At 35.3% G+C, this 14,608-nt stretch overlaps 1 protein-coding gene across 1 annotated transcript in view; it reads left to right on the plus strand.

Moving 5' to 3' along the window:
* LOC149799464 (transcription initiation factor TFIID subunit 6-like) overlaps positions 1 to 14,608 on the plus strand; it is a 53,511-nt gene that overhangs the window by 34,178 nt on the left and 4,725 nt on the right. Inside the window, exons 8-11 of the mRNA XM_089958822.1 lie at positions 2,607 to 2,708; positions 7,583 to 7,707; positions 8,572 to 8,704; positions 9,599 to 9,724. Coding sequence (XP_089814948.1) covers positions 2,607 to 2,708; positions 7,583 to 7,707; positions 8,572 to 8,704; positions 9,599 to 9,724 — 486 coding nt within the window. The remainder of the gene's footprint in view (positions 1 to 2,606; positions 2,709 to 7,582; positions 7,708 to 8,571; positions 8,705 to 9,598; positions 9,725 to 14,608) is intronic.

Here is a 14,608-nt window from a genome sequence, read left to right on the forward strand (position 1 = left end):
TAATAGTAATAGACTTTATGTTCTAATAACATTTTTAACAAAGTTGAGATCCACTGACCTTTCTGATCAGAGGCAACTGAAACTGAGGTAAATGATTGCACCTAAGTTGGAACACATTGGTGGATTTTCTACAAAGTTCCATCTCAGATATACTCTGGTGGAGTGATAAGTGAGCAGTATCAAAATGGGAAAATCACCAGAAAATGGCAGAAAACTTGGTTACATGCTAAGGCAGGTGTCTCAGACTCAAATCACCATGATGGCCACATGAGGACTAGTACATTGGCCCAAGGGCTGCGTTGCTGAAGAAAAAGTTTGCATTATTAACGATTCTACAAGTTCTAGATGTCATTGCAGGTTGAAAGAAATAACTCCACAGGACGTGTTTGAAACTGGCAGTAAAGTATGCTGTGCAAAATAGAACCATGTCAAAGTATTTAGATACCTTTTTGTAATAATTTGAAAAATTTTAGTGGGTGAAAGTTCTTCATTGAGTTCATGCTTGCAAAAAGAAACAAGGGAATGTTTGTCATGGACATGATGTTATTTATTTAGTAAACAAGGTACATATATTGAAGTGACACCTGGAAGAAAAGCATAAACATGTTTTGATTTGAGTAGTTCAGATAGTAATTATCTCCCTTGCAAATTGTTCCACTGATGGTAATACTTGAAACAACAGTAGAAAATGCTTTTAAAATTAAATAATCAAAATGATTCCTGAAATAATGTTTCAAATGTTTATATAGACTTTCTAGAAGAGAAAGTTATGATTATTGTAAAGCAGTATATTGATGATAGTAACATGAACCTTTAATGACTATGGAGTTATGTTCTTCCATATGATATTGTTTAATTTTGTATCACTTGAGTCATCTAAACCATCAGTAGTCCCAGTAATTTGATGTGACCGATAGTATTCATCTCCTGACTTATAGCCACCAGTACTTTAATTTGACTCATGTTATTAATCAACAGAACTCATAGTCACCTGTTTTCCCAATATTTTGAGGTGGCTGATTGCATTAATCTCCAGATCTCATAGCCTTTAGTACTTTAATTTGACTCATGCTATTGATCATCAGACCTCATAACCAACACGTTTTGTCAGTACTTTGATTTGACTTTTTGTAGTAATCACCAGAACTCTTTGCCACCAGTATTCCCAGTACTTTAATTTGTCTCAATGGTGTGCAGGCCAAGCTTTCAAAGATGTGGATTCATTCAAGGAGTGTCACACCACTATAAAGAATGTTTTCCATTATTATCACAATTCAGCAATCTGGTAAAATGAGTTGAGGGAAATGTAATCTGTTATTGCTGACAATATTAAACAAATTTACCCAAAGGAACCTGCCAGTTTCAGGTGGCTTTCATTAGAGAATGCTGTGAAAGCAGTCTATGAAGTGTATCCAGCTCTAGTTAACACACTAGAAAACCAAGCAGCCACCAGTTGTCCAGAGGCCTTGGGATTACTTCTGAAAGTGAGACAGTCTCCATTTTTGTTGCATACACTAAAGATTGCAAACAAGTTGTGTCGTGTATTTCAGAAAGACAAATTAGATATTGAGCTTGTGAATGTTGTGATCAAAACTACAATGGAAACTCTGGAACAGCTGAAAATTGACAATGGTGAAGAGCTGCATATTGTGTATGATTTGGTTGCAGAGAACTGGTGCAAAGGAGTAAAAGTGGTGGACACTCAGCAGAGCAGAATATTGTTTCAGAATGTGGCAAACATCTTCATAGACAATCTTAAGGAGAACATTGCCAATAGATTTGAGGAAACATCCATGGATAAGCTTCAAACAGCACACCAGATCCTTAATCCCAGATATATCTGCGAACATCCTCAGCTGATATATTATCTTTAGTACATCAGGACTTGGATGTTATCTGTGAATGACTTGGGCCAAAGGGAGATCATGGTGGATTTGTTGACACTGACGTAGTTTATTCTTTTCTTATTTAATTCATGCTTATGTTTAATAAGGTGAAGATAAATGTGGTTCTGAACAATGCTGATTTATATTTAATAAGGTGAAGATAAATTTGGTTCCGAACAATGCTGATTTATGTTTAATAAGGTGAAGATAAATGTGTTTTCTGAACAATACTGATTTTTATTTAATAAGGTGAAGATAAATGTGGTTCCGAACAATGCTGATTTATATTTAATAAGGTGAAGATAAATGTGGTTCCAAACAATGCTGATTTATGTTTAATAAGGTGAAGATAAATGTGTTTTCCGAACAATACTGATTTATATTTAATAAGGTGAAGATAAATGTGGTTCAGAACAATGCTGATTTATATTTAATAAGGTGAAGATAAATGTGGTTCAGAACTATGCTGATTTATATTTAATAAGGTGAAGATAAATGTGGTTCAGAACAATGCTGATTTATATTTAATAAGGTGAAGATAAATGTGGTTCCAAACAATGCTGATTTATATTTAATAAGGTGAAGATAAATGTGGTTCAGAACAATGCTGATTTATATTTAATAAGGTGAAGATAAATTTGGTTCCAAACAATGCTGATTTATATTTAATAAGGTGAAGATAAATGTGGTTCAGAACAATGCTGATTTATATTTAATAAGGTGAAGATAAATGTGGTTCAGAACAACCTGGCCTTGCTAATCTACCTGATGAGGATGGTTAAAGCCCTGATGGACAATCAGACCCTGTATCTTGAGAAATATGTAAGTATAAGTCTGTCAGTAAATATGTAAGTATAAATCTGTCAGTAAATATGTAAGTATAAATCTGTCAGTAAATATGTAAGTATAAATATGTCTGTAAATATATAAGTATACATCTCTTAGTAAATATGTAAGTATAAATCTGTCAGTAAATATGTTAGTATAAATCTGTCTGTAAATATGTAAGTATAAATCTGTAAATATGTAAGTATAAATCTGTCAGTAACTTACTTTCTTTCCAATAATGCTGAAATCATTGTACTGTAGGAAATTGGTGTTTAAAAATGCTGGGAATTATCTTTTTTGGGCAGTGTACCAATTTTTTAAATGGATTTTGTAAATGTTACAAACTACAATGTGGGGATGACCACAATAAAAGCTGTCCACCAAAAGAAAAAATCCCAAGTGTCCATAGTATATTCCTTTTGAAGCCACATCATTAACAATATATTCCTTTTGAAGCCACATCAATAATAGTGTATTCCTTTTGAAGCCACATTATTAACAGTATATTCCTTTTGAAGCCACATTATTAACAGTTTATTCCTTTTGAAGCCACGTCATTAATAGTGTATCCCTTTTGAAGCCACATCATTAATAGTGTATTCTTTTTGAAGCCACATCATTAACAGTTTATTCCTTTTGAAGCCACATCAATAACAGTATATTCCTTTTGAAGCCACATCATTAGCAGTCTACTTTGGTGTAAGCTTAACTGTGTAGTATTATTATTTATATTTGACAATATTTTTAACTTTTCAATGACATACACAAACACTATAGAGAAAGCTAACCTGAAGCTTTCTTCCTCACACAAACGAAGTCATCAGCAGACTGAATGTAATCACTACTGCCTGTTAACATCACTTGATGGAATGTTCAGCAGTGTTAACAGATTGTCCCGAATATGCAGCAGGTTGTAATGACCCCTGTCCCTGTTCAGGGTGAGTTAGTGTGGATGGATGTAAAATTCCTAGATCAAGAACAAGCCTAGTTTGAGCCAGGGTTAAGGAATCGATCTACATCTGTACACACAGACTGATGCTGAACAGGGATGGGGACTGTTACAATCTCTCACATATCCTGGGTTATTGATCTACTCAGTCTAGCAATCTACCCAGGAAGAATCCAGCCAACCCTACTTCTTTCTGTCTGGACTGTCTTCGTCATGCTTGACTTTTGTCCAGAAAGTCTTGCAAGGCAATTTAAACCTTCAGTAGTGGAGATAATCTTGAGAACAAGAAGACCCACCTCTCTGAAGGTCTTTGAAGGAGAGTGGTGTGATTTCAGGGACTTGTGCCATATCAGTAATATCATCCTTCTGAGTGCTGCAATACCTCAGTTTTCTCTGGTTCTTAAGGAGAAACAAATGGCCTCAATTACTATCACAGGCTACCATTCCATGGTATCAGACACATTCTGGCATCATGGTAGACATGATATCAGGCATGATAAAAGTCAGATCTTTTTGCCAGTATTGATCAGATTTGTCCAAAATCCTTCACTCTCTTTCCAAAATGGAGTCTGTTGTGGGCTTTAACATAGCTCAGTTCCAGTAAATTAGCCCACATTTCACTAAATCTACCATCATACAAAACATGTTTCTTGCTTTAGCTTCACTATGCAGGGTGAGTGAGTTATGTGCCCTTTTTGTTGACCCAGACAATCTTAAGTTCAGATCGGATGGCTCTATGGTCCTCTTGACACAACCAGGCTTTTTATCCAAAAATAGGTTACTGTTTGTCAGCACTCAAAGAGTCGTCATTTGCTAGCTCTCTTCCATAGACAGGTCAAGAGCAGTGGCCAAGAAAAATCCTGTTCATGCACTCAAGCACTACTTGAAATGCACAGAGGCAAGTTGAGGCATGCACAAGCACCTCTTTCCGGTGAGAGCCTGGAAAGAGGATATCACCTCTCAAGCCCATCCTTTGTGCATTTGTTCCAAGATATAGTAGAAACTGTTGGCAGGTATGCAGAGCTGATCCTCAAGAACGTTTATCCAAAGATTTAACTTTGCAGAGACAAGCTTTTAATCTGGTAGTATGGTGGCGGCAGCCCAGATGACATCCAGACCTAATTAAAACAATCAACATGGCCCCTCAGCTTCACTGGATTTACCAGTGAAATTTTGCAGATAAGAAGATTTCAATAATTATTTTCTTAACTATATGTAGGGTTTACAGATCAAGTGACCCTAGGCTGTGTTGCTTATGTAATTAGGAGAATGGGTTTTCATTAACATGGGAAATCTAACCATCATTCCGTAGAAGGATACCTTAGGTAGAGGTCAGATACTTAGCATTCCCTCCTCCTGTTACCTATTCTCCTAATGTTGATGTGATTGTGGAACGTATTTGAAAGCAAATTTTTAAGTAAATTGTGTTTCTCCAAGAATACTTACCTGATCACATTACTTAAAAACCTCCTGACCACCCTACCATATAAGCATCCTCATTAGCATATTGCTCAGCTTAAAAACTAGTGACAATGGGAGGGAATGGGCAAGAGTTATTGCCCTTTGTACAAGATAGCCAGGGAAAGAATTTTCATATTTTAGTAGGGCTGGATTCATGAGGTAGCAGGATTATATCCCTAACAATAATGTGATTGGGTAAGTATTCTTAGTAGAAACACAATTTACTTTAAAATTTGCTTTCTCACGTTCGACTTAAAATTCATTAGGCTTAATGACACCTCGTCTTTAAACTATAAATAGACCTTCAAATGACCTAGACCTTCAGTTGACTTAGCTTCAGGTATGAATAGACATGGGGTGTGGCTGAATAAAGATAAAAGACTATGGCTACTGATTTTAGGGTACTGTTAAAGTATGATAGCAACCCTGAAACTCTAAAGATTCAGAATTTGTGAACATACAGGAGAACTGTAACTGCAGAGTAAAAAAATTGTTTCACATGACCTTCAGATGGCTTTGACCTTATGTTTGGGACAAAGAGATGTTGTATTACTTTGATTTGAAAGCAAATAACTAATGTACTGGTTCTGTAATCTGAATTTGACTACAGTCTATCCAAAAGGTTGTCACTTGTAACCATTTGGGAGAAAAAAATGCTGATTCAAATGTTAAGCAAGATTTTTAAATGACCTTGACCTTCCCTCTTTGGACCAGGGGTTGAAGAACAAAGACAGGAAAGAGTAGTTCTAACTGCTTGATCAACATTCCCGAGTAAGTTAGCATCTATCATGGCCCGATTTCCACATGTTATCCTTTGATGATAAAAACATACAAATTTGTGTTTCGAAACTTTAACAAATAGTACGTAAATATCAATTTGTGTTTTAAGATAAGAATTGGTGATCTGGATATTTTAACTTCCTTTTGTATACTATTTCATCATAAAATTAGTTTGAAACTGTAAGTGAACCACTAACGGGGAAATAATATCAGACATCATTATGTCTGGGTAGTACCAGTTTATAAGATTGTCAGTTTTTGTAAATCATCGGGCAGATATATGCAGAAAAATATACAATTCATAGAAAGCAAAGCGTAGTTTTTATGCTGTATAAAATTTAACTTTAAAATGCAACTATGTAGGTCAGATGATATTATGTTGTGGAATTCGTGAGAAGCATTGTAAGGTTGAAATTGCTTTCTGACTTGACTTGTATTTGTAAAAATATGGAAAAAGCAGCGAATTATATTCTATTTAACCAATGCATAAAAATTAGTACAAGTTCATAGACAAATAAATAAACCATAAGTTTGCAATCCTATCAATAGACTATTGTAATGTAGCTATAAAAATTGAGTGATTACATTACAAAAACTACTCCTTCTAAAAATAGATGGTTGGAAACAAGGTTTAGTTCATATACCGACTATAAAGGAGACATGTCTGTAATTTTATGCATTTTAGTGTGTTATCTATGAATAGTTACGGTGATGTTTTATCTGCAACAAAGAAATTATGACAAACTGTATGATCTGAAGACCTGTATGCATTTGTTCTCATGTACATGGTACAGGGGTTGTTTAAAACGAGTGTATAAATCTTTGAAAGTGTTATTATTTTGAACTTATAGAAGGTATGAAAATAAAATCAAAAAATTTAATTAAGGGTAGTTGATTGAGCATTTTTACTAACTTGCAATTACAATAATGTAATCTAGTTACTCAGTTGAAATGTATTACGATGTAGTTTCTGTTATTCCCTTTTAGAGACATGTGGCCAAAAAAAAGTATTGTTTAAATCCAATGTTAAATGCAAATATGAATACTGGGGAATAGGTAAGAGGGCATAATTTTTAATAAGAGAACACACATTATATATATAAATATATATATATATATATATATATATATATATATATATATATATATCGCATTTCTTGCTTTGCATCCACCTCTCCCTTTTGAGCTCTTGCTTCTCCCTGTTATGTCCACAAGGAGAAGTCACTTCCCCCTAAAATTCAAGTATAGCTTGACCCCTGAATGAGTTATGCAAATGTCTTGACTTTGCTATAACAGGCAAGACCAATGACTCATATGCCTATTTCATGCTGTGTTAAAATCTTGAATGCATGTTGTGTAGAACCTTCATTGTTCAGAAATAGCATGAAATCCCAATGATTAATATGCATATTAGGAAGTAGATAAACTGACAACAAGAAGAAATTAGTGTGCCATAGAACTGACCCAGAAGAATTAATTGTAGCAAGAGTGATGTCGATATCCTCCCCTCCCCCTTTAACTCATTTGGAGACCCTTTTCTGCTTATGACACTAAAAGGGGTAAGAGTACCACTGCATTCATGTCATGTGATTAATTTAGTGTATGCAGCAGTATTACAGTGTGAAAGAGGTCAAAATGCATGAAAATATCCATTTTTTTAAATCGTATTTTGTTTTAGCTTCATGAGTTTGTGCCAGCTGTGACCACCTGTATAGTGTGCAAGCAGCTTTGTATGAGACCAGATGTGGACAATCACTGGGCATTGAGAGACTTTGCAGCCAGGTTGAATGCACAGATATGCAAGTAGGTGTTTTTAACTTGCATGTGCTCCATAACAAGAAAGCTACAATTCCATGTTGGAAAATAATTTCATCTATCATGACTAAATAAGGTGTGGCTGGAATAAGCCAAATGTCAACACATTATTCTCATCTTACTGATTAGACCTCCAACATAGCAGCAATGGTAGCAGTATTGTAAAATCTTCTCTTAAAGGGATGGGTGTATAGACATTGTGTTTCTTTATTAAAATGATGATGATTCAGCCGCCATTAATGGCTGCATAGATGACCCTTTTGAACACTTTTACATTGCAACTTCTCCTAAACACGTGGTCATAGTGACATGATGTTTCCACTAAAACACCATAGCAATAATGTGGAACCCTGCTATAGCATAATGATCAAGGTCAACAAAATGCCATTGTGTTTTGTAGCATATCAATTAATGGAACAGAATACTGCATGTGTATTCCCTTAGCTATACAAGACATGTCTAATATATCCATTATTCACTCACAGAAAGAAAATTCTCTTTTTATTTTATGCTCAAACACATTGGCTATCAAAATGTATTGGATAACAGACTCTAGTAGCAGCTGTCAGTAGTATTTTTCCCATTGAAAGACTTTGTTTATTTTAATAAACAATTTGTAAAATTTATATCGAGTAAATTGCTTGTAAAAGATCTCAGTGGGCCACTAATTATTTTTACTATAAACAAAATGTCCCTAAAATTGATATAAATTCATTGATGAATGTAGTTTTTGTCTTCAATCATTATTATTTTTAAGGGTTCTACTGCAGGTAAATTACAGGCAGAATTTGATTTTTGAAGCTGAAATTGGTCTTAAAATTCTTAAGTTGCATGTATTTTCTTTCATTTCAGAAATTTTAGTACAAGCATTAATAATATCCAACCCCGCATAACAAAGACATTTTGCAAGGCGGTGAAATCTGACAAGACAGTTTTAGCTACACAGTATGGGGCCATAGCAGGGCTTGGAGAGCTTGGATCAGAGGTACAGTGAATGATAATTGTGCAGTAATTATGTTTTCTGTTTCCTTATTTTTGCAAGAAAATGGCATCATCATCAGATATAGGGGAAATTCTTCTTAATGCATTGTGAGTCTTATTTCTTTTCAGATGTATATATTGTTCATTGGGTCTCTAAAAAAAATTATTTCTAGCAACCTTTAAATCTAAAATCATTTCTAACCTCAGGAAGAAAAAGGAATTCTTGTGTTTATATGTGTTTTCATAAACCCTAACGTATTGACTTACAACCAAATGAAGTAATTCCTATTTATGATCCAAGTATGACAGTAATGTGACATAATTACATCATATCATAGACACCATACAATGAAAACTGTCCATGAGTGACTCATGAGTCCATGAATTTCATCCTTTGTTGATGGGTGTACTTTATATAAAAGTTAGATATAAAGTTTAAATTAATAAAATGGGTTCATAAAATATTGTTCTAAATGAGAAAGTATCTTTTAAATTGGGATTTTAAAAAATAATATTTTTGATCTTTTGTTTAATCGGGACTGAGCACATTTTTGTAAAAGTCATCTTGCCTCAAAGTGGAAAATTGAACTTAAGGTTTTGAGATTCGAGCTTACCCATAAATATGACAATATAATACAACACAAATTTTTTTTGTTTTTGTTTAAAGAAGCTTCAGAAAAACCTATGGAATGTATTCTTGAAATTGTGTTGGATTATTTTACATATAAACTTTCTGCTAATCTTTACCCATTAAAAGTTTCTGCCAGTAATTAAAGTTAAAGAAAAAGTATATCTAATTTGAGTTTGTCTCTGGTATTGGGCAGGTGTGTTTTTTCTGCCCTGCTGATGAACTTGGTTTGAAAATGAACTTTAATATAGTAGTAGTTTTCTGTTTTAGGTGATAAAGTCATTCCTGCTTCCACATATCAGGAGCATTGGAGATAGAGTGCAGCTTGCAACAGATGGACCTGTCATCAACAATGCTGATAAAATTGCTGCTGATAACATTAAGAAAGCCCTATGTGTAAGGAAGACATTAATCAAATTTGTATTTGTCCTATTGACTTTTACTTTCATCCGTCCACAACACTTTAGGTTTTGCCTTATAAATTTAAGACTTGGGGATGAAACCTGGTATACATGTGTATCATCTTTAGGTGTGTCACATACCACATTTGGGGTCCTGTCTTCAAGATTAAAGTCATTGCTCGTCATTTTAAGTATTCCCTCATACTTTCCATTCCACCCTATAACTGTGGAGCTGTTTGAGATTAAAGAACTAAATCTTGTAGAGAAGTTTGTCACATGCCTCTTTTGGGTGCTATTTTGAGGTCAAAACTTTACATATTCCATCAAATGTAACATTCTGCTCTACAAATTTGGAACCATTGGAGATTAATGGGTGAAACTTGGTCTAATGATGTATCATCATTAGAAGTATTTTGTTTTTAGTGTCAAAGGTCAAGGCTGTATTTTTAAAGTTCCTGTCAAACTTTCCATTCTAATCCGTAGCTTCAGAACAATTAAATATTATGAAATCAGTCTTAAAATACTTGTATATAATCATTAGAAGATATTATTTACCACATTAAGGGTTCTGCTTTCAAGGTCAAGGTTACAGGTCAGTATTTTACGTTTGTTCTTTCAAATTTTCCTCTCTACCCTATGATGATGGAACCCTTTGATCTTTAGGGTCAAAACGTGATGTCATTACATTTTGTCATTAGAAAGTGTCTCGTGTACTGCATTGGTAATCCTATCTTTAAGGTAAGGTTTTGGGTCAGTATAGAAGGCTTCATTCTCTCTTTCTGGGGGAGCCTTGAGTGGCAGAGTGGCCTAAATCGCTCTCCGTTACGGATCACTACCATCTCACCTCTGTCTGCATGGGTTCGAGTCTCAGGTTCGACCAATGTGGGTATGTGAGAAAGCTTGCCAGTAGCTTCTCATTGGTCGGTGGTTCTTTTCGGGGTTTTCCCGAGTTCTTCCTCCACCATTAATACTGGCCGCCATGTATAGCCTATTGTTAGCTGAAAAATGGCATTAAACCCTACAACAACAACAACCACAACAACTCTGTTTCTGCTGCTGTGTATAACTTAAAGAGTCATGGATGTCAAGAGATGAACCTTCATATATATATAAACACATACATCATCCAGTAGCAGGTGTGACACATACCACATTGATAGTTTTGTCTTATGGGGCAAGGTCATGACTCATTGTTTTAAGTTTTTCTTTATATGTTCCTTGTTAACACTCATATATATCATGATTACTTTTGTTTTCGCTTTATATCTTAATAGCTGATGAACCATTTTACACTTACGTTTTTGATGGCATCATGAATATTGTGGGCAGGGTTTCATCTTCAGGACTTACGGCACTAATGATATGGAAGAATAGGAACCAGTCTAGAAATGGGTGGACATAAGTACATTATATATGGGTTGGGCTGGCTAGGAATGGTTGATAATGTAAGTAGATTTTAGTAAAGATAATCTTGTGAGGAGTTTATCCTAGATACAACTGAAAAAAAACAGACATTGTTTTATTGATGGAATTTTAGCCCCTTTACAGACTTGAGTTTGGAAACTCATTACTGAAATTGTATGTACAAAAGAAGTACAAACAGTTAAAAAAAAAGGACCCTTGTTTGTTGGGCATGGATTGGTTAAAGATAAGGACTCCTGTTGAGTCTGTATTGGTTAAAGAGAAGGACCCTTGTTGGGTCTGGATTGGTTAAAGATAAGGACTCTTGTTGGTTGGGTCTGGATTGGTTAAAGATAAGGACCCTTGTTGGTTGGGTCTGGATTGGTTAAAGATAAGGACTCTTGTTGGTTGGGTCTGGATTGGTTAAAGATAAGGACCCTTGTTGGTTGGGTCTGGATTGATTAAAGATAAGGACTCCTGTTGAGTCTGTATTGGTTAAAGAGAAGGACCCTTGTTGGGTCTGGATTGGTTAAAGATAAGGACTCTTGTTGGTTGGGTCTGGATTGGTTAAAGATAAGGACCCTTGTTGGTTGGGTCTGGATTGATTAAAGATAAGGACTCCTGTTGAGTCTGTATTGGTTAAAGATAAGGACCCTTGTTGGTTGGGTCTGGATTGGTTAAAGATAAGGACCCTTGTTGGTTGGGTCTGGATTGGTTAAAGATGAGGACCCTTGTTGGTTGGGTCTGGATTGGTTAAAGATAAGGACCCTTGTTGGTTGGGTCTGGACTGGTTAAAGATAAGGACCCTTGTTGAGTCTGGATTGGTTAAAGAGAAGGACCCTTGTTGAGTCTGTATTGGTTAAAGAGAAGGACCCTTGTTGGGTCTGGATTGGTTAAAGATAAGGACCCTTGTTGGTTGGGTCTGGACTGGTTAAAGATAAGGACCCTTGTTGGTTGGGTCTGGATTGGTTAAAGAGAAGGACCCTTGTTGAGTCTGTATTGGTTAAAGAGAAGGACCCTTGTTGGGTCTGGATTGGTTAAAGATAAGGACCCTTGTTGGTTGGGTCTGGACTGGTTAAAGATAAGGACCCTTGTTGAGTCTGGATTGGTTAAAGAGAAGGACCTTGTTTGTTGGGTCTGGATTGGTTAAAGAGAAGGACCCTTGTTGAGTCTGGACTGGCTAAAGATAAGGACCCTTGTTTGTTGAATCTTTAAAGTGATGGTTTGTTTGAACCATTAAATGAAAGAAATTTAGTGCCTGACACAAATTGTTGAATTCAAAGTATTAGATTTTAAAGACATTTATCGTGTGTCATCCATCAACAATTGCTTGTTGTCTAAGTCTAGATGTCTGAGTCAAATTCAGTCAATGATTTTAATATGGGCTTTTATCATCAAAATCTCATAAGAGTTTCTTTATAAATGACATTCACACATCTTAATGGGTTGATTTTATGTCTGATAGACTGACTTGTTACCAGGCTGGAGGCTGTATTTCTGCTCTAATATAGATAGAACTTGAAATGTATACTTATGTCATTAAGATCATGGATGAGTTCAATAATTAAGTGATGAGTGAGATGAACAGAGAGTAATGAGGTGGCCTTATTTGCTGAGAATGTTACAGCTTTGGAGGGCATGTTTTAGATTTGATTTTTTCCAGACTGGAAACATACACTTGTATCGTCAAGATTTTGACAAGTACAGTAATGAGTCAGATCAGATACATGTATATTAATGAAACGTTCTTGCATCTGATTGACTAAGCCTGTTACCATTCAGAAAGCCATTTTTCTGTTTCAGTTTTGAATAGATTTGAAAAATGGGCTTTTTATCAATGATCTATATTCTTATGTCATCACGATCTTGGAAAGCTCAGTAATGAGTAAGATACATGCATATTAATGAGGTGATCTGATTGATTGAGCTTTATAGAAGCCACATTTTTTATTCGATTTTGATCAGACTTGAAATATGGCCTCATATCATCAAGATATTGTGTCTGATTGGCTGTCCTTGGTTCCACTCTGGGAGCCATATTTTTTGTCGGATTTTGATCAGTGTCTCACATGAGTTTATTAAAGCATATGATAAGTGTATATCGTTGTATGTTTAGATGATCTTGCATCGGGTTGGCCAAGTTTGTTACAGCTCTAGAGACATTTGTTCTGATCCAAGTTTGATCAAACATGGTGAGTGGGCTTAGATCACCAAAATCTTGTATTAGTACAATTATGAGCAAGGTCGATGCATATTATTAAGGTGATTTTATATCTGATTGGCAGAGCTTGTCAACAGTTTAACGACTGTCATTCAGATCATAGTTTTTTTCAAGATTAGTAAATAGGCTTTTATTCATCAAGCTTTATATCTTTTATGAGGGCTGTTCCATTTAAACATACACAGTACTGAGTAAAGGCTGTTTGTCAAAAATACATGCCAGGGTACTCTGATTACTGAAAGAGCTCATAAGAAGATGATACAGAATTCTAAACCACATCTATAAGTGACCACATCATATTGACAGTGCCTTCTCTGGGTCCCATATATGTTCTACTGGAACAGCCATGAGCAAGATTTATGCATATTAATTAGGTGGTCTTGCATAAGATTGGCTGAGCCTCTTACCGCTAGAGAGACTTTACTTTTGACCGGATTTTAATCTAACTTGGTAAATAGGCTGATGCTGTCAAATGTCAGATGATTTTTTTAATGAGCAAAACCTATATTTATTTATGAGATGATCTTGCATCTGAGTGGCAGAGTTTTTTTATGCCACTCCAGAGACTTTAACTTTGATTACATTTTGATCAAACTTGGTAAATAGGCCCATGTCATCAAAATCTTTGTTGGATATGATTATGAATTAAATTCATGGATATTAATGATTTGACCTTGCATAATATTAACTGGATTTGCCAACATGCTAATAACCATATTTCTTAATTATTAATTAATTATATTTCTAATCAGATTTTGATCAAACATGTTAAATAGCTTTATAGTAACAAGATGTTTAATGAGTATGATTGTTATCAAGATCTATGCATATTACTGAGGCAATCTTTGGTCTGATTGGCTGAATTTGTTACCAGTCTGGAGACCTAATTCCACTTGGATTTTGCTCCACCTTGGTAAATTTGGTTATGTTATCATTGTCATAGATGGGGCCCCGAGTGGTCTAAAGTGCTCTCTGTTACGGATCACTGCCATCTGACCTCTGTCTGCATGGGTTCGAGTCATGGATTCAGCCAATGTGGGTATGTGAGAAAGCTTGCCAGTAGCTTCTCATGGGTCGGTGGTTCTTTCCAGGGTTTTTCCGGGTTCTTCCTCCACCATTAATACTGGCTGCCATGTATAGCCTATCATGTGCTGAAAAATGGCATTAAACCCCACAACAACAACAAAATTGTCATAGATGTTTTGTTATAAGTGAGATCTCCTCATATCAGTGAAATGCCTTGCATCCGATTGATCT

The sequence above is a fragment of the Sinohyriopsis cumingii genome, chromosome 5, assembly GCF_028554795.1.
Source record: "Sinohyriopsis cumingii isolate HCF-2022 chromosome 5, ASM2855479v2, whole genome shotgun sequence".
Taxonomy (NCBI): Eukaryota; Metazoa; Mollusca; class Bivalvia; order Unionida; family Unionidae; genus Sinohyriopsis; species Sinohyriopsis cumingii.